The 20,244-nt window shown below is 38.9% G+C and overlaps 1 protein-coding gene across 17 annotated transcripts in view; it reads left to right on the top strand.

The window, feature by feature from the left end:
• The window catches only part of cdk11b (cyclin dependent kinase 11B), a 60,513-nt gene that overhangs the window by 2,894 nt on the left and 37,375 nt on the right, over nucleotides 1–20,244 (top strand). For 4 of the 17 annotated variants that reach the window (XM_069918229.1, XM_069918222.1, XM_069918223.1 and 1 more), the window contains 5 exons: nucleotides 4,018–4,059; nucleotides 6,579–6,708; nucleotides 12,513–12,628; nucleotides 13,858–13,982; nucleotides 16,328–16,453. In XM_069918229.1, coding sequence (XP_069774330.1) covers nucleotides 6,598–6,708; nucleotides 12,513–12,628; nucleotides 13,858–13,982; nucleotides 16,328–16,453 — 478 coding nt within the window. In that variant the 5' untranslated portion in view covers nucleotides 4,018–4,059; nucleotides 6,579–6,597. Of the gene's footprint in view, nucleotides 1–1,989; nucleotides 2,052–3,306; nucleotides 3,478–4,017; nucleotides 4,060–4,406; nucleotides 4,480–6,578; nucleotides 6,709–7,009; nucleotides 7,118–12,512; nucleotides 12,629–13,857; nucleotides 13,983–16,327; nucleotides 16,454–20,244 lie in introns of those variants that run through there. The other 13 variants (XM_069918224.1, XM_069918227.1, XM_069918233.1 and 10 more) reach the window with 9 other exon arrangements.

Here is a 20,244-nt window from a genome sequence, read left to right as displayed (position 1 = left end):
CCAAAGTAGGGCACAATGAAAACAGATTGGTTGTAAGCATGTTATTGATTGCAAGCTAACAATTCATTATTGGGAAATCTGTGGTGAAAGTATACTTTTGTTAAAATGATGCATGATTTTTGTTGATTACTTCATCCCATTAAGATAGATTTGTGGCTTGATATTCAGAGACAGAATCTGGATTGAATAGAGGGGTAAAAACATATTTCAGATACACTATCAAAAGCCACTGCAGGTCAAGTGTTTGCTGTTGGTTCAGTATATGAGCCTGGGCACCTGACCTCAACCCAATACAATGAAATGTCAGCTATGAAATTGGTGGCCTTGCAATGAATTCAAATTCTCAGGGTGGCTCTTGAAAATAATTGTGCTAATTCTTGGGACTTTTTGAAGCCGTAGAGTTTTACAGCAGGGAAGCAGGCCCTTCGGCCTGACCTCCATGCCAATTGAGTCTACCCAAGCTTACCCCATTTGCCTGTATTGGCCCAGGTGCCTCCAAACCTTTCCTGTCACTGTACCTGTCTAAATGTTCACAATCAGAATCAGGCTTATTGTCATGAACATGTGCTGTTTTGTGGCAGCAGGATCACACAGAACAAGGTGCAAAATTACTATAAATTACAATTCTGTAAATACGAGATTTTAAAAAATCCAACAAATAACCTGTGCAAAAAAAAAGAGAGAAAGTGAGATGGTGTCTGGTTCACTGTCCATTCAGAAATCTGATGGTGGAGGGGAAGAATCTAATGTGCTTGTCTTCAGGCTCCTCTGTACCTCCTTCCTGATGGTAGCAGTGAGAAGAGGGCCTGGCCTGTGTGGTGGGGGTCCTTGATGTTAGAGGCTGCTTTCTTGAGACACTGCCGTTAATGGAGTGGAGCCTTTTTTCTGTCCTATGCATTGGCACCTCCATACCAGTCAGAATGCTCTCTAGAAATTTACAAGAGTCTTTAGTGACATGCCCTATTTCCTCAAACTTCTAATGAAATATAGCCACTGGTGAGTCTTCTTCATGATTACATTAACAAGATGGCCCCAGGACAGGTCTTCAGAGATGATGACACCAGGAACAAAGTTTCTTACCCTCTCCACTGAGGACCCCTCGATGAGGTTTGGTTTACATTCTTGTGTTTTCTCCTTTCTAAATTCCACAATCAATTCCTTCATGTTCTTGTTTTTGACCATTATGATTCTACCCATTGCCTTTATAATTTTAGGAAAAAAACATGTCCACTTGTAAGTGTATTTTTTACCTGTTACACGTTAACAGAGATTACAGAGGTACCAGCCACAAAGGCAGGAATGAATGGGCCACGTGTTATGTGCCCAGCTTAGTGTGTCATTATGGATGGACAATTGGGTATCAAAAAATAAATGATCAGGTTTGGGTTCAGGTTTTGACTATGGCAGAACTCCAGTTTCAGCTGAAGAGAATGCAAATGCCATGTAACCTGGATGGCTGGTATTTACAAGTATTGAGATACAACTATATTGCACAGAATTATACACAAACTCCACCACACCTCTCTGTCACTCCTTCATTGAATTACACAGCTGTGTATCTCCCATGTGTGAACCTGGCAGAGAGTATTACAACCAAGTTCAACATCTTTAGACCTGACTCTCTCATATCACACTTTCCAGGAAAAGTCAGGTCAAATGAAGTTTATTCCTGTCTTGGCTAAGGTGAGATTGGTCATTTGATCATTGCCTGAGTAGTATCTTGGCAAGTTTTCAAAAGCTGTAATTCATGGATTATTACTGTAGTACTATTTTGCAAAGAGAACTATTTGGTTTGGAATTTGTTCACTACTGGGGCCTTGATCTATTGCAGATTAATGGGTCTGGTGTCACTTAAGTTGGCACACAATTAATTTTTGGATCTTGTGTTGGCAGTCTATACCACAAAGTTTAAATATGACTGTGCAATTTTACTTGCTAATAACTTGCCCAGAGAATTTTTTGGAAACAAATGTCTCTTGCAAACGACAGGCACTAAGGAGATCTCTATTCTAGTACTTGACAAGCTGCGGCACATGAGGCTACTCAACAAGGTAAGAGCCCACGATATAATAGGAAACATACTAGTGTGGGTAGAGCATTGGCAGGAAGAAGAGAATTGGAATACAGGGATCATATTCGGATTGGCTGCCAGTTGCGAGTGGTGTCCACAGGGGTCGGTGTTGGGGCCACTTCTTTTTTTGTTGTATATTAATGATCTGGATTGTGGAATTAATGTCTTTGCGGCCAAGTTTGCAGGCGATATGAAGACTGGTGGAGGAGGAGGTGGTGTGGAGGAAACACAGAGTTTGCAGAAGACAGATTAGAAAAATGAGCAGAGAAGTGGCAAATGAAATATAATGTCAGAAAGTGCACAGTCATGCACTTTGGTACAAAAAATAAATGAGCAGACTTTATTTTAAATGGGGAGAAAACTGAAAATGTCAAGATACAAAAGGAACGAGGAGTCCTCATGCAGGATATTCTGGAGGGAAACTTGCAGGTTGAGTCAGTGGTGAAGAAGGCAAATGCAATGCTGGCATTCATTTCAAGAGGAATAGAATATAGAAGCAGGGGTTGATGCTCTACCGGGCACCAGTGAGACCTCACTTAGAGTATTGTGAGCAGTTTTGGGCTCCTCATTTAAGAAAGGATGTGCTGACATTGGAGAGGGTTCAGAGGAGGTTCACGAGGATGATTCCGGAATGAAAGGGTTATCATATGAGGGAGTGTTTAATAGCTCTTGGCCTGTACTCATTGGAATTTAGGAGAATGAGGGGAGATCTCATTGAAACATTTTGAATGTTGAAAGGCACAGACGGAGTATATGTAGAAAGGTTATTCCTCATAATGGGAGAGTGTAGGACAAGAAGGCTCAACTTTAAGATTGAGGAAGCCAGAGGGTGGTGAATCTGTGGAATTTGTAGCCACATTTAAGGCAGAGATTAATAGGTTCTTGATTAGCCAGGCCATGAAAGGTTATGGGGCTTAGTGGGTAAATGGTGGGGCAGACTCGATGGGCTGAATGGCCTATTTCTGCTCCTATGCCTTCTGAAATCTTAGTTTTACATGGTAGAGCAACCCAGTCAGCTCCATACTGTTTTAATGATGCTACTTTCTGAAGTTTAAAGCTTTGAATAAAATATTTAAACTACATTTGTTAATCATGGTATATGAAATAAGGAATTGTCTTTTGATGGCAGTAATTAAGAAAGAAGTGGATCTCAATCTCGGGCACGTGAATTTTTTGCATTTTTAAAATCCATTTTCCGCATTTTTGAATGATTTCCGCGTTCAGGAGCTCGGATCGGGGCCCATTGGTCTTGCAGCAGGAGTGGGGCCTCGGTGGGGAGGTGTCAGTGATCGGCAGTGGCCAGCACTTTTTGAAAGTCAAAAGCAAGATGGAATAAAGTAGCGAACACACCATGAATGTAAAAATAAAAGGCATGGAGAAGGAAAAGAATGAATTGACAAATCACTGTAAGGATAAACATTTTCAAAGTCAGTTAAAAATAGTAGAAATGTTATTAGTTTAGTAACATAGTCATTATTACTAAGAAATTCAATAAAAGAGGCTTGAAACTGGTAATTTTGTTTGTAAATTTTCAAAAATGTTTTTAGTGGGAGGTGCTGTGCCCCTGTGACCCCTTTACCTCGCTCTTTTCTTCTTTTACTGATCTCACTCACGTGCCTGCAATATCTAAAAATGAAATGACCACAAATCAAATTTGAGTTTTGTTTTTCATCTCGTGTGTTTGTGCCATCACAATGTAGCTGTGATATATAATTAAGGAGAAAATATAATATTTTTATATTTATGCAATAACGGTTCAGCTTTAGGAACTTCTATTCATATTTCTGCAATGTGTGTTGAAGTAAAATCCAATGCACTTGCCCATGGAAGCATGTTATTGATTGCAAATTAACAGCTTGCTAAATTAAAATTAACAACTATGTAATGGATTGACTTTAGTTTAAAGAGTAGAACTGTTGTAACGTTTGTGTTTTGTTTTCTTTCAGTGCGCTGTATATTCCTGGTTCTCTTGGAGAAGGAGTTCATTTGTAAGTCGGAATAATCACTATACAAGATTGTAGCAACATTCCTTTCCTCAATGTGGTGGTAATGTTACGCCTGTGTTTATTGCATTGAATTAAAATTTGCATCTAGATCTTGTCCTGCTCGAAACCTTGAACATGCAGTGTTCTTCACATTGACTGTGATGGTGTTGTTGGAAGTACAGTGGAGTCCAAGCCTTTCTCAACACACTCCTTTGTGTCCATTCACAAGATGGGGTTTTAGTTAATTTTGGACTAAAAGTGCTGCCTCTTTTATGGTCATTTCCTGCCAACTCTTTAGTTTTTTTACACAAATGTTCACATAGGCTTTATTGTTTTTTTTGTTGATACAGGTTAACTGCATACCAAGGAACAAGGAAAGACAAACTTGAATGGGAGATTTGTTCAAATCAAGCATTAATTCTGGTCATTACATTGTATATTGTTTTGAGGCGGCAAGGCTGGTCAGGAAATAAGATTTATAAACTCAAGTAGTGACATCTCACAATGTAAAAGGAGTCTAATTAATTCCAATATATTGTCTGTATTTGTTAAATCTCCAATATGTGCACGTGAATTTGTAAGTTTGCAGTAATTTTGCTGTGCTGTTATCCAGCATATCTAGTCAAATGTTTGCAATGGTGCAACAATCTTACTCACCACAACAGTACCAGTTACTGCAAAAGGGATTCTTGATTTCTATTAATTTTACAAGATATATTTGCTTTATTTTCTTCACATGTGAACCTGATAGATTTGATCACAAGGGAATCCCAAATTTTATTGATAATGTCATTTCTTTATTGCAGTTTTAATAAGAATTTAATTATTTCTCAAGAGAAACAATACGCATTTTTATTGTCACTTCTTTAAGATGGCAAATTGAAAATGACAATAAAAGGACTCCACTGTACTGCAGTATAATTTTGTCGCTGTACAAAGGGCACCCATGCAGCTCTGTACCTGTATTAATCAAAGATGCATGTTGAAAATGCAGGTATCAAGCATTGATATTTTTATTTTTGCTTTACCTGTGTGACTTGATTATGTCAGTCAAGCAACAACTTGTTTTTAAATAGCTTGATTTTATTTTCTAACTTTAAATCATTTTAGAACAATGACACAATTTTCTGTGGAAAATGATCTTGAGCTGCTATCTGAAGAAATAAAAGGTAGTTGTCAATAACACTGGACAACAAAGATCTTGCTTCCCAAACACTTTTGAGTATATTTTATGGATTTTGGGCTGCCGATCACTCTAAAATTTTCCTATCATATCTTTTTTTAGATATAACCTGGTTTTGTGATTTCATATCATACTTTAAGTCTAATTCAAGCATACAAAACCATCAAGTGCAACATGTCATTGAAAATTCATTATCTGTATTTGCACTTGACCTTCTTCCCTGCTGATCTTGGTGCAGTCAGTGACGAACATGGTGAAAGGTTTCACCAGGACATTGTGACCATGGAAAAGTGGGATCAGGGCAACTGGAACCCATCATTGTTGACTGACTATTGTTGGATACTGATACGCGAGGCATCAGATGCTGAGTACAAATGAAAATCAGCGGCAAAACATTTTTAGGTCGATTGAACTAATGCAATGTGTCAACATCATTATGTGATTAAACATGCTAAATTCAATAAGTTTCTCCAACTTCCTACGTGATGCAACAAATCAGAAATGATCTTTGTGTTCAGCTGGAAAGTTGTTTATCATAGTTCCCAATTTCCTTTTCAGGAAGCAAACCTTTTGAATAAATTTGTTGACCAGTGTAATCAAAGAGCTTTATTATCTTTAATTTAGATGTACAGCAGGGTAACAGGCCTTGCTGCCCATGAGTCCGTGGTGCCCAATTACACACAATTAACCTACAACCCCTGGTCCATTTCAAACGATGGGAGGAAACCGGAGCCCCCAGGGAAATCCCACGCAGACATGGGGAGAACGTACAAACTCCTTACAGACAACTCAGGATTGGAACCCCAGTCCTGATCGCTGGTGCTGTAACCACTATGCCACCCCTCTTATGAACAGACTAGATTTTTTTCAATTGGTTTGAACAGGATCCAAGCATAGTCTAATTTTATAGATTAAATTGCAATATGTCACAATTGAAGATGAAACATTGCTGCAATGGTATATTCTATAGTTTACAATAAAGGTTCTTAAATATTCAACTAAATAATACTGAGTAACAGGTTTTAGAGCCATTTTCAGCTCTGACCCAGTTGTGGTAGTGTGGAATAACTCAACTATTTGTTTAATGGTGGAAGTTCATCTTGAAAAATATTTTTTGCAAATATCTCCTATAATGTAAGTGGGATTAAGGATTTGACAAAGTTTGAGAATGTCACCATGTACTTCATTTGCAGATCAGGGGAAGAAATAATCTACACTGCGCTTTAACAAATGGAAGTGACCTGCATCTTTTTTTTTGAAGTCCAGCATGAGAAGGTTGAGACAAAGCCATTAAGTCTCTTCTAACCTAATGACTAGCCTGTAACTGATTGTGTTTTAGCTCAGTGTGGTCTGTACCAATGGGAGATGAAAAGGATAACTGGAAAGTAAAAACTCTTGAAGAAATTTTGCAGGAAAAGAAACGGCGAAAAGAACAGGAGGAAAAGGTTGATGTGAAACGTTTGAAAAACGTAAGTAGTAAATCCTGTCAATTTTTGATATCCTCAGAGAGTGGTTTTGTTTTGTTGCTTGGTTTAACAACTCAATTTTTAATTCCTATGTTTCAACCAGACAGTAAAACTGTCAGTGCCCTATTTCGGTTCCCGTGTGACCTTTGGTGGCTCTCCGTCAGTAAATCTGAACTGAGTTTTGCTTTTGCCTTTCCCACACAAGAAGCTGTGTGGGGAATTGTCAGTTGTCACTGTGAAAGTATTTTTTTAATCATACTCTAGTTTAATAGATCTATGGATCTTTAGTTGTCCTTTTCTCCAGATTGAGATGCTTGACATTAGAAGCTGAGTGTGTGGAGACTCTTGGATGCAGATTCACAATCCATCCTTGTGGTGCAGCGTGTGGGATTATTCCTGGGAGTGCTTTGAAGTAAGAGACTGCTTAGGCTCAAAAGTCAGTGAATTAAAATGAAATGAAAAAACATGCCCTATTGTTGAATTTTCATCTTGCTCCATCGTACAGTCCTTGTAAATAGAAAAAATCTTGTCAGATCGCAGAATATCAAAATAAAATAGTGTTTGTCAGGCATGATTTCACAACATCAATACCTAAAAGTTACTGAATGATACTTGTGAATCGGACAATGCACTGAGTTGTGGTGTTCAGACTGCTTGGGTATGTGTTCCATACAGGTGCTGGGAAAGAACTTCCAGGTCTCTGATGGAGTTATAACTTACTACATTCTCTGCTATCTTAAATAATTTCATCTGATACTACTTGTATCTGTTTGTAACAAGAAATTAAATGGAAACCTTTTGTAGTTGAAGACTTATAAAAACGTGGAATTCAGCTTCACCACCAACAGTTCAGCTCTTCTTTAACTCAAGACATTTATCATTAATCTGTGTGATGATGTTCCTCAATATGGGTTGTAAAGTCTACTCACTTTACACCTACGACTGTGGGGCTCAGTATGACAATAACACCATCTACAAACTTACCGACGATACCACAGAAGTGGGTTGTATAGAGGAAGGGGATGGGTCAGCAGAAAGATTGAGATTGAAAACTTGGCTGAACGGTGCACCAACAACAACCTCAATGTCACCCAAACTCAGGAGCTGATTGTTGACTTCAGGAAAGGGAAAGCCAGAGGTTTACAATCCAATGATCATTGGGGGATCAGAAGTGGAGAGGGTGAGCAAATTTAAGTACTTGGGAGTCACTGTCTTTGAGGATCTTTCCTGGACCCAACACACCAACGTGAAGAAAGCACGTCACCTCTACTTCCTCAGGAATTTGCGGAGGTTTGATATGACATTGGAAACCCTGGCAAATTTCTACAGAGGTGTGGTGGGAAGTGTGCTGACCAGCTGCATCACAGTCTGGTATGGGAACACCAATACCCCTGAATGTAAAGCTCTCCAAAAGGTAGTGGACACAGCCCAGGACATCACAGGCAAAACCCTCCCCACTATTCCCCATCTACAGGGAATGCTGCCGGAAGAGAGCAGCATCAAGGATCCACACCACCCAGCACATGCTCTGTTCTTGCTGCTGCCATCAGGAAAGAGGTATCGGCGCGACAAGACTCACACCACCAGGTTCAGGAACAGCTGCTCCCCCTCTACCACCAGATCCTCGATGACAAACTTGATCAGAGACTCATTTAAGGAATCTTACTTGTGCACTTTATTGATTTTCTTTTCCTTCTCTTGGTATTGCATAGTTTGTTTACATTCATCCCACATTTATAGTTCTTTTATTTCCATGTTTACACTGTGTACAATCTATTTTTTGCACTACCAATTAGTGGTAATTTGGCCATGGTCATAGGAGAAAGGAATCTCAGGGTTGTATGTGATATCATGTATGTAGACAATGAATCTGGATTGAAGGTGACAATTTCACTGAAAGTGGATGATATGCAGATGTTCGGATTGTGGCCTTGAGATACAGACTAAAATGTTCATCTTTGTGTTTTGAATGTTTACATTAAAAAATCTAAACAGAATGTAGAGTTGATGGTTTCTCATTAGTTTGCACTATTTTGAATTCAGAAAAATATAGACAGAAGTAATTACTCTCATTGTAATGGGCCAGTAATAAATAATGTTTCAACTCCTACTGTGAGGTTAGGATGTTTGAAGTCACCACTAAAGTAGCCTGATTTGTTAACTATATAGCACACTGTTGTTCCTCAGGGAATGGTGTCCTTGAATTTATTCAGCTTGGCTTGATATAAATCCAATTAGTTGACTCGATGGTTTCTTGAATACTGAGGATCAGCATAATTGTTGGTGTGCCTATGGTATTCACTTAGTCCCAGAGTTTTACAGCATGAAAACATAATCTTTGGCCTAACTCATCCATGTCAACCAAGCTAGAGTAGAGTACCATTTACCTGTGTTTGGTCCATATCCCTCAAACATTTCTATCCTTTTATATGTCTCAGTGCCTTTCAATCGTTGCTATTGTACCCACATCTACCACTTACTCTGACACCTCATTCCACCAACATGTTTACTTTGGATAAAGGTGCCCATCAGGGCCCTTTTACTATCCCCTTTCACCTTGAATCTGTGCCTTTGAGTTTTAAACCCTCTTACCCTGGGAAAAAGACTGCCAACTATATTCCAGGGAGGAAAGTCGTAGCCTATCCAGCCTCCCCTTATAACTCAAGCCTGCTAGACCCACTAACATCCTTCTGACTCTTTCCAACTTAATGGCATCTTATCATGCAGCAACCTAGTCAAACTGCACATTATACTCCATGTGTGGTCTCATCAACATCTTGTACGGTTATGGCATGACTTCCCTGTTTCTGTGCTCACGGCCCTGACTGAGGAAAGGAATCATGCCTTCACTGCATTTGTCTACTTGTGATGTCCTTTCATGGAACTTTATACCGGCCATCAGTTCCTTGACACTCTCCAGGGCCCTACCACTTGTCAGAGTTAAATTCCATCTGACATCTTCACTGTTCAGTATTCCATCAAATTCAGTGCAAACTGCAAACTAACATGCTAACCACATAGTCATAGTACATATAGTTAATATAGAGACCCAGCACTCGGAGGGTGGAGGGAGTGTTGACATTTACAATGTGAATTTTGCAACATTTTCTGTGAATGTTCAGTGCCTGGGTATCTGGTTAGAAATCGTTGACCATCACAGCCAGTCATAAATGGATGATCCCCAAGGGAAAGGGAAAGGTGGGAGTTGGACTTGGGCACAACAATCCATGAGTGGTGCTGGTCAGACCTGTGTTGGGACAGCATTGACAGCTGTTACTAATGCCAGATACAGGTTGATGCAATACAATTTCCTGCATCAACTGCACGTCACACCATGAAAACTGACTATAGAGGCATGCAGCACAGAAACAGTACCACGCTTCCATCGAGTACCCAATTTTGCTCTGATCCTGCACTAATTCTATTTTATTTCTCATTTTCTTCCCTTTAACTCCCTCCCAAGATGATTACTCACCTCTAGGATTTAAAGTGGCCCGTGAAACTATCAGCCTGTGTGTTTTTAGAATGTGGGCCTAAAATGGAGAAAAGCTACAAGGTCGTGGGAGCTTGCAAACTCCACACAGACAACACTGAATGTTATGTTTAAATGCAGGTCACCTGAGCTGTGGGGCAGCACAGTGACCTGCTGTGCTGTTGCGTAGCACCGCGACCTGCTGTGCCAGAACTGTGCAGTGGGGCAGCTCCGCGACCTGCTGTGCCACAACCGTGCCATGGGGCAGCACCGCCACCTGCTGTGCCTCAACTGTGCTGTGGGGCAACACAGCGACCTGCTCTGCCGGTCCTGAGCCACTTTGCCGCTTTTTCCCGATTGGTTTGACTGCATGTCGGTAAATATAACTAACGGGATATAGTTGGCCATACCTATCAAAAATTAATCATCATTTTGTTCTCTTCCGTTCATTGCCGTATTTATCTGTTTAGTTCTTGTTTTGCAATGTTGGCTTCCCAACAAGGACATTTATTGATGTTGCTGCTTATAAACGTATCCCAGGGTTGAGGTGTGATATCCTGCTGTGGCCTGATCATGGTTAAAGCTTCCAGTGGTCTGGTAAACATAATGTTTAGAAAAATAGATCTCCATTTGAGGGGAGCAATCTGTGCCTGAGGAACAAGACAAATTAAAAAGGACAATCCCAAAAATAATGTTAATGAAATGTTATTACCATAATTCCCCATAATTTATGTTGAGGTGGAGAATTGAAATCATTTTAAATATTGCAACTGTTTCTTGGTTCTCAGTGGAATTTCTTCACTCACGTAACTGTGGTACCTTAACAATGTTCTGCAGCCCAGTCAATCTAAGAGGAGAAAATGACATCAGATTTGGGATGTCTTTTTTAACACAATGGGCCAGGATTCCATAATCATTTCAGCTGGTGGGATTTGCTTCATAGGTTTCAAAATGTCCTTTCCCTAGTTTTTTTTGTTGTTGATTTTATCAATGTTCTCTCTACTTTTGTGCTGTCTCTCATTAGTTGGTTTCTCCAGCAACCCAGCGAGCTTTACAAAACTGCTGTGTTTAACATTGAGCCAGAAACCATTTTATTTGTAGATAATATATTGCAAGTCAAAATAATGCACTAATGTTTAAAGAGTGCTCGAACTTTGAATTTTAATCAATCCTGTAAATAATGGGACCATTCTATAATTTACCGGGTGAAAGTACTCCACAAGTACAGTGGTATATTGTCACCCATGAAATTGATTGTAGAAATATGTAATTGGTAAATATAAGATATACAGTGTTTTGATAATACAGCAGAAGTCCTAAAATCTGGATTGCTTGGGGATTGGGTCGGTCTGGATTTTCCAGATTCTCAGGTAGTACTTATAAAATACAAATTTAAGGAGGAATAAAGAGATGAACAAATAAATTTTAATAGTTTACTCATTGGCAAACACATTTATTCATTTATCAGTTTGAAAGAAAAATATAGTCAACCGGGTCAAAGATGTAAACATAACATTTTTTCACTACAAAAAAAGTATGTAATGCTTGAAATTGTGTTTAAAAATGAACATTGTAAAAGAAAAATACAGTAATAAATGAATTACTTTGTGATGAGATTACATATATTTGAGTGTGTTCGCTTGTTGCCCTGTGCATCTGTGGCACTACACATGCACGCACACAAAAGCCCGCTAAATTTAATGTTTGAGAGTCTGGATTCTTGGGTGGTCCAGATTTCTAGCATCTGGATTTTTGGACTTCTACTCTAGTTGTTCTTAAGCTGGCAAGAACATCTTGGTTTCAATCAAACAATTGTTTGATTATTTTGTATGTACCACAGTGGAGTCCTTTTGCTGTCCTACAGTTTGTCAGCCCCATCCAAAAAAAACGGAGTGACCACATTGGGACTTTGTTTCCAACATGATGGAGTTTATGTGAGAAATATTGTAGTTTGGTAGAGGGAAATGAATCCTTTTTTCAGCAACTGCTGTTGTTATTGAAATATTTATTGTCAATTTGTGAACCTTTCCTAACACCATCTGAGTTCTATATCTTTGTGTGGTTACCTGTGGTGCAAAGAAATTCTGGTATCAGTGCATGAAATTGTATGACTTTTTATTTGGTATTCTTTCTAAGCCTTGCATTCTCAAAACTGTAGTTATAATGAAATGTGCAAATGCACTGAGAAAATGAGGGGTGGGGAGAGACAATGTAAAGTATGTCACAAGAACATATTGATTGGCACAAGAGAAATGTGTCAGAGATAAGTTAATTCTGAACTGTTACTGAGCAGTGGATGAGTTCCGAATTTCCATCCTGTTTTTGTGCATCTCAGTTGGATGACAGGGAATCTAAGCGAGACTCACTGGAGGAAGGAGAGCTTCAAGAACACAAGATGGAGATAACCATTCGCAATTCACCACACAGACGAGAAGGATCGATAGAGGATCGGTGTGTTTCTCATTTAACAACTTTATCTTTGAGATCCCAATGTGAATGCCTGCATTCGAAGAAAATAATTTCTGTTTCAGATTGATGAAAGAAGCATTTGGCTTTCATCTAGACCTTTCACTAGTTTGTTACTCTTTGAATCCATCTTCCAGTTGTTTATGATTTTCCCAAATATGTTTATAATCTTGTTTTTAAATTCTATCTACTTAAAGCAGAGAAAAGAGAGGATGTTCATTTGACTTCTTCTCTTCTATCACCAGCTTTTTGGTTAATTGTTTTGGAAACATGACTTAGTTTAAGGAGCGTTCTATCAATGTGTTCCAGGTTTCTGTACCCTCAAAGCTCAGTGGAGCGATCTTCTCCAAATCTGCAAATTAGGAATCTGCTGCAGTTCTATTGTAATTGTTAAATTTAAAACTTTTTTTTAATGTGTAATGCTGAAAATGTCCGATACAAAAATTAAAACACATTTCTGTCCTTTGCAGCATCAATTTCCCACCTGCTGCACTCTGAGACTAAGTCATTGTTGAAGCCTTTTAAGATTTTATGACAACTGGTAACGTCATTATATAGCAATGCAGCAGTTTGTGATGAACGACACGTACTTTCACAAGTGCACAGTTGGAATACTGATGCAGCCATGTGCACATTTAGTACCACGTGCATCTGCCTTCATTTTCACTTGACAAAATTCCTTTATTATCATGCAATAAAACAGAAAATGTAAAATTACATGAAACTTTCTTTTGCTTGTCTTAATTTTCTGGGGTTTGCTGGGCTAATGACTGGAATGGGCAGGTTCCGTTCAGAAGGAAAGTTGGACGGACTGACTTTGCATTCCGTAGAGAGCAGAAAGATTAGAGGCAAGATTCCCAGCATGGATGTTGAGATGTTGCTTTTTGTGGAGAATCTAGAACCTGGTTCAAGGATTAGACATTTGATTTGCTCAGTGCATTAATGCACAGAAGGATGGAGGCAATCTTTGAATATTTTTATGGCAGCTATAGAGAGGTTGTTGATATGTAGATAGGGTGTGAAAGGTTTCTGGGATAGAAGGAAATGCTGAGTTTAAAATTCCAATCAGACCTTCCTTCGCCCTGTTTAATGGCAGAATGGTCTCAAAGAGCCCTTGAACCCAATTTATTTGTATTCACCCTTCTGTACTGCTTGCAAATGAGCTTTATTAATTTGAATAATGTTGCTAATATATTTTTTTTTAAAACATCTAGAGGTGAGGAGGATGATTCTTTGGCAATTAAACCTCCTCAACAAACCTCCAAAAAAGAAAAATCTCACCACAGAAAAGAGGAAAGGAGAAAAGAAAAACGAAGGCATCGAAGCCGTTCAACTGAAGGTGAGAGAGAGAGCAGCAGAATGTTCATTTTTAGACTTATTTATGTCATGTGAATTGCTCTGTGTGTTGATGAATGGGGGGGGTGACAATTGTCTAAGTTTGATATGTGTTGACTTGCTCTAAATCTGTAGTAGAATTTGAAGCAGGAGAGAAACCAGAGTAGGTCATCATGTAGGTAATCATCAAGAAGCAACAGGAAAGTTATTAATTTGATAAAGACTTTATAAGCAAGTGAGAAAATATATATTACTAATTATGTTTAGGAAATTGCAAAAATTGAATTCATTACTGGGATTAAGATTTTGTTTTGTTACCAACTAGAAAAATAAACATCGGCATCTCAAAAGCATGAATCCAGTTCTGTAAAAAGGACCAGGTTGCTTGTAGGTGTTTCATAGTTTAACGCACTAGAGGAAGGATAAGGATACCAGATGCAAGGTAATAAGGATACCAGATGCAAGGTAATAAGGATAGGCATCAAGTTTATTGTCATCTGATTGTACGAATACAACCTGATAAAACCGCATTCTCCGGTCCTCGGTGCAAAACACGCAGACGCACAACCAGACATAACACACGTACAGACAAACAATACACATGCAGGACAAGTATTCATAGATACAAATAAATAGATGTTGCTTCATGACTACGAGAGTCTCGGAGGGTCAGCATGAGCAGTTCCTTTGGTCGTTCAGCATTCTCCCTGCCCGTGGGAAGAAGCTGTTCCTCAGCCTGGTGGTGCTGGCTCTGATCCCCCTGTATCTCTTCTCCAATGGAAGCAGCTGAAAGATGCTGTGTGCAGGGTGGAAAGGGTCCTCAGTGATTTTCTGTGCTCTCTTCAGACAACAATCCGGTAGTTCTTGTCAATTGGGGGTGGTGGAGGGAGACTCCAGTAATCCTCTCTTCAGTGAATTCTCACGTGAGCAACCAAACCAGCAATAGGCAATGTTTAAGGCAAATGTAACGATTCTTCAATCAAAGAAGAAAGAACATCAAAAAGAGAAGAGCAAAGATAGGACAGTACGGTCAAAAATAATTGAATCTGGATATTGCATTGCATGTGATGTTAAAGTTAATATAAAAACATTCATTCAGCAGTAAATATTTTGATTCTAGAGATCTTTATGTGCCTACATTTATTACACCGGACAACAAATATTTTTCCAAAGGTTCGCTTCCTGAGGAAAAATTGTGGATTGTGATAGCCAACTTCAAGCTGAACACAAAGTTAATTTCAGTTTTGCTGCATCGTGTAGGAAGATGGAGAAACATTAAATTAATTTTCATTGAATTTAGCATGTTTACCTCTGAGCCAAGCTCTCAGGTTGACTGCACAACCAATGTGAGGAACCCTGGCTTTGTCTTGGACACCAATTTTACAACTGAAGTTGAGCTCGTAGGCTTTCTTAATAAGTGCAGCCAAGCTGCGTCTTTGAGCCTTAAGCATCTACTCGCTACAAATAGAACAAAATGTATCGCTGCTGTGCAGACATTGATGAGATATTTCTGCTATATTGAATCTTGCTGGTCAATAAAAGCTATTGTTAACTACACTCACTGTGCTTTTGCCTGAAGAACACGTGCAGCATGTGTTCAATCTATAATCAATGTAATACAGCATCTGTATATGTGAGCTGTTTCTATACGAGCTGCCTCTATAGCCTGCCTGCATCTATCCTGACTAAGCCTGCCCAGGCCCAAGTCAACATTTGCTTAGCACCTGCACTGAGTGCATGTCCAGGGATGCTTGGACTATCCAAAAAAGCTTGTTTTGTGGGCGATATACTAGTAGACAAAATATGACAGGAAATCACAAAAATAGGTTATATCGAAAACAAAAGGTACGCGATAGGAAAAGTTGAAGGTGATTTTTGTGATCAGCATCCCAAAATTCATAAAATATACTCCAAAAGTGTTCAGGAAGCAAAACCTTTGTTGTCCAGTGCTATCGTAATAAAAGATGAGGCCAAAAATATAGAAGTATCAGATTCTGGGGAATCCAATTATCTCTTGACTGTTCGGCAGTGGAACTGAGTAAAATATTTTCATGAGCCACTTTAATCCTGTGTGGAAAAGAGAGGCAGTCTAAAGAAAGAGTGGACTTCCAGGTCAAATTGTTTTGACCTGGAAATAAAGAAATCCCAAACATACTCAAGTGCTGATGAATGACAATGTAATTAAGGTTAGCTGAAATGTTTGTTGAATGATCAAAGATGAATAATCGAGGGTTACATCAACTCTTCATACTGTGTGTAAAGGGATTGTAAAGACCCATAGGGATGTTTGGATAGAAATTGTACAGGGATTACTACTGGCCAAAGTGTTAAATGAATTCTTTACAACAGTCTTCAGAAATGAATCATGGGAAACGAAGACTGTCACGAAGAAACTGAAAGAATTTAAGGTCTTCAGGGCACTTAAGGCAAATGAGATGAACTTTAAAATCTTCAAGGAAATGAGCAAAGAAATGGGTAAGGCTCTCATTGATCTATTTAGGTGGCCTCTCAATACCAAGGGCATACGTGAGGAATGTGAATTTAACGCCATGTGTATAATTGGAAAGTAAGTTCTTGAAACTAGACCAGTCAGGCTTTTCTCTGTACCAAGATAGGGAAATATCAGCAAGAACGTAAACATTATAGCTTAAAAACCCCTCTGCTGCTAGAATATTTTTGAGGGGCCAACTCAGTTAATATCAAATCTAGTAAATAATTTACTTTCTAAGTCAGATGCCCACACACTGCAGCTTCACCAGTCTTTTGTCTAATTTTGGCATAAACCTGTGACACACATACCCTAATTTATTATGCTTGTTGACCATCTTTATTAACTTGTTTTCCCTTAGTAAAGATTTATGTACTTGAAATCTTAGATGCTTCTACACCTTTTGAAGATGTACCGTCCAGTTTATCTTTGCCCTTCATCTTATGGAGAAGTGTTCCATCACATTTCTCTGCATAATTTTTCAAGTCCTATTGCCAATTAAGTTCTCTCTCTCAAGATACTGAAGCTCTGCATTTTGACAGAAGTTGGTAATGCTTGATTCGTCCTTTTATTTATGGAGTGATAGACGAAAGTCTGCTGATGCTGTGATTGTAGTAAAAATGCAGAAATGCTGGAGGATCTCAGCCATACTCGCGCCGTCCATAGGAGGTAAAGATATACTGTACAATAAAACTCCTGGTATCCAGCACCAATGAGGACTGGTAGATGCTGAATTTCCCAGTTTCTTGAGATATGTGTTGTGTGGATTGGAAAACTAATGATGAGGTACGCCAATTTTAAACTTCCATAATTTTTACAGCTTGAGTCTGCCAGTTGCTTGAATTCTGGATAAGAGGGATTTTACTGTATAATTGATGTTTTGGACTTGAACCATTGGGCTGAGGCCTGAAATGTCAGTTAAATATTGTTACCTCCTGTGGATGGTGCGAGACTGGCTGTGTACCTTCAGCATTTGTGTGTGTTTACGTGGCTTATTCTTTAAAACCATTTGACAATATCTATTGTTCCAATAACGAACCTTGGGGAAGCATTATTTTCTTCCTTTTCTTCCCACTCACATACCACTTTAAGTAATCCCTAAGCCATAGGTGCTCTGTGATTAGTAAGGGATTGCTTAAGGTGGTATGTGGATGGAAAGAAAAGTTTGAAAACCACTGTTTTAATCGTCCCCAATTGACTTGCTATGTGCTCGGTTTTATAACTCCAAAGGAAATGGACCAATGACAATTTTTCTCAAGCAAAATATTTCTGTAACAATTGGGTCTAGAGCAGTGATTCTCAACCTTCCCTTCCCACTCACAGACCACCTTAAGCAATCCCTTACTAATCAGAGAGCACCGATGGAATAGAGATTGCTAAAGTGGTACATGAGTGGAAAGAAAAAGGTGGAGATCCAGTGCAATACTGTTTATGTTTGTACATTAGAAACCTCAATTTTCAGTACCATTTTTATGTTTTCACATTAAACATGATATGACAAATTTATCAATACAATTCTAACAATGCTCCCTGAAAATTCATATATGTAACAAACTACTTTCTCAATGAGTGTCCTTACATTTGCAATAAACATCACACTTTTTAGAAGCTGGCCCTAACAAAGCACAGCAAACTGGGTATTTTTAGATGGGTGATTTTCAACTGGTTTATGGTTATGCACTTTATCCCTTTTTCTTCTTTTTGATGTAGTTCTTCTCTCAACCTCTTCCTCTGTAAAGATATTTGTGATTAGTGCCTCTATTATTTTTGTTCTTTTTTTTGATATTTATGATCTTTTTGGGTTTTTGGTAGGACATTCAACTTCCCAGCCTGTGATCTTCCAGAGTAATAATGAGTGTCTGCATTTTCGTTTTCAGTCTCAGCAAAGATAATCAACTGATTAACATTTGGTATATGCCAGTCCTTACTTGTCCAAAAGCTTTTTTTAATATATAGTAGAATTCTGGATGCCAGAGATCCTGAACACCCAAGAATCTGGACTTTTCAAAAACTCTCAAACTTTTAAATTTAACGGACTCTTGCATGTGCAAGTGCCACAGATGCACAGTGGCAACAAGCGAACATGCTCGTTGGCTTTACTTGTCTTTAAAACTGCTCATTTTGACAAAAGAAATTTGCTAATGAATAAACTATCAAAATTTAACTGTTCACATTTTCTCTATTTCTAGTACTTAAAAGTACTGCCTGAGAATCTGGAGAATCTGAAAAATCCGAAAATCTGTATCTACCGAATCCCAGAGCAGTCTGGATTTTTGGACTTGTACTGTATTTGTAATTGATTCACGTCTTTGTACAGTAGAATTTATGTAAAATAGGTAATTGTCATGTCATCAAAGTCTTTAAGATGTATCTGTAACAGCAGGAGTTAAAATTGTGAGGGTGAGTGTGAACTCCTTCCATTCACTTTTGTACAGCAGGCGATCACATTCAAACAGTAACTGGTGGTGTTTAATTCGTGGACCTCGTCATAGACTCACACAGCACAGAACAGGCCCTTCGGAAAACTCATCCATTCTGACCAAGTGGGCATTCTGGGCTAGCCCCATTTGCCTACATTTGGTTCATATCCTTCTAAACCCTTCCAGTTCAAATGTCTTTCAATGTCAGAATTGTGGCCACTTCTAGAGTTTCTTCTGGCAGATGGAGACTACCTACTGAGTGAACAAGTTGCCTCTCAGGTCTCTGTTAAATCTTTCCCTTCTAACCTTAAACCTAAGCTTTTTCATTCCCGATTGTCTAATCTGGACTTGATGTTTTAACGACCCTTCCTTGTACTTTTTTTTTGGAATATTTTATTTTTGATTTTCCAAGACTCCCACTAATCCAGAACCACAACACAGTCATTCTCAACAATGATCTATTACATTCAGAGTCCATTTCCCCCCACCCACCCCTCTCCCTTACCTCCCAGACCCAAATACCACAAGGAAAAGATGATGTAAATTAAGCAAACTGAAGAACCAAAAATCTATAGTCACCGACCCTTAAAGGAATCAAATATAAACCCAGAGTAACATAAAGTAAAATGAAAAAGACACAAAACAAGAGCACGTTGTCTGCACCCCAACCCACTTCATTTATGGATTTTTACCTATTTGGAAGGGGTGTAACTATATCTGTGTACCTATATACGGCAGGTAAGGCTGCCACAATCAAATGAATGTGCCATGTTTTCTCCTTAAATTGTACGTGATTTTCTCCAAGGGATACACCTCTGTATCTCTGTAGTGTTGGGAGTTGGACTTCCACGTGACCGCTATACATTTCCTGGCTACTGCCGAGGTGACTTCACAAACTGAACTTGGTACTTGGACAGTTTAAAACTCACGTCCATAATGTTTTCCAGAAGGTACAATTCTGGATCCTGTGGAAAATCCACCTTTGTAATTTTTTTAGTATGCCCCCCGCCCCCCAGGTTCTCCCAGAAGGATCTCCCTTTGTTCAAGATCCTTCTTCGTTCTTGTGCTGTTCCTCACTTGGCTGAATTGTAAGCTGGTTATCTGGCTGGTACATAATGTGATAACTTTACCCAAGTAAGTAGGTGAAAGGGTTAAATTGAAAGGACAGCTGGCAATATCCCTTGAAAAAAGGTTAGGAGTTGATATGACAAAGATATTTAAATTGATTGAAGGGTTTGATCGGGTGTGGCAGTGTAAAACAGAGGCCGAAAGCCCAAAAATTAGAGATTTGCCTTTTCAAATTGCTGTCCAAGATTGCAGGAGACAGAAATGTAGAAATTGCCACATATGCATGTACA

The sequence above is a fragment of the Narcine bancroftii genome, chromosome 2, assembly GCF_036971445.1.
Source record: "Narcine bancroftii isolate sNarBan1 chromosome 2, sNarBan1.hap1, whole genome shotgun sequence".
In the NCBI taxonomy this organism is placed as follows: Eukaryota; Metazoa; Chordata; class Chondrichthyes; order Torpediniformes; family Narcinidae; genus Narcine; species Narcine bancroftii.
Note: the sequence above shows the minus strand (reverse complement) of the source record. Positions and strands in the feature narration are given on the sequence as shown.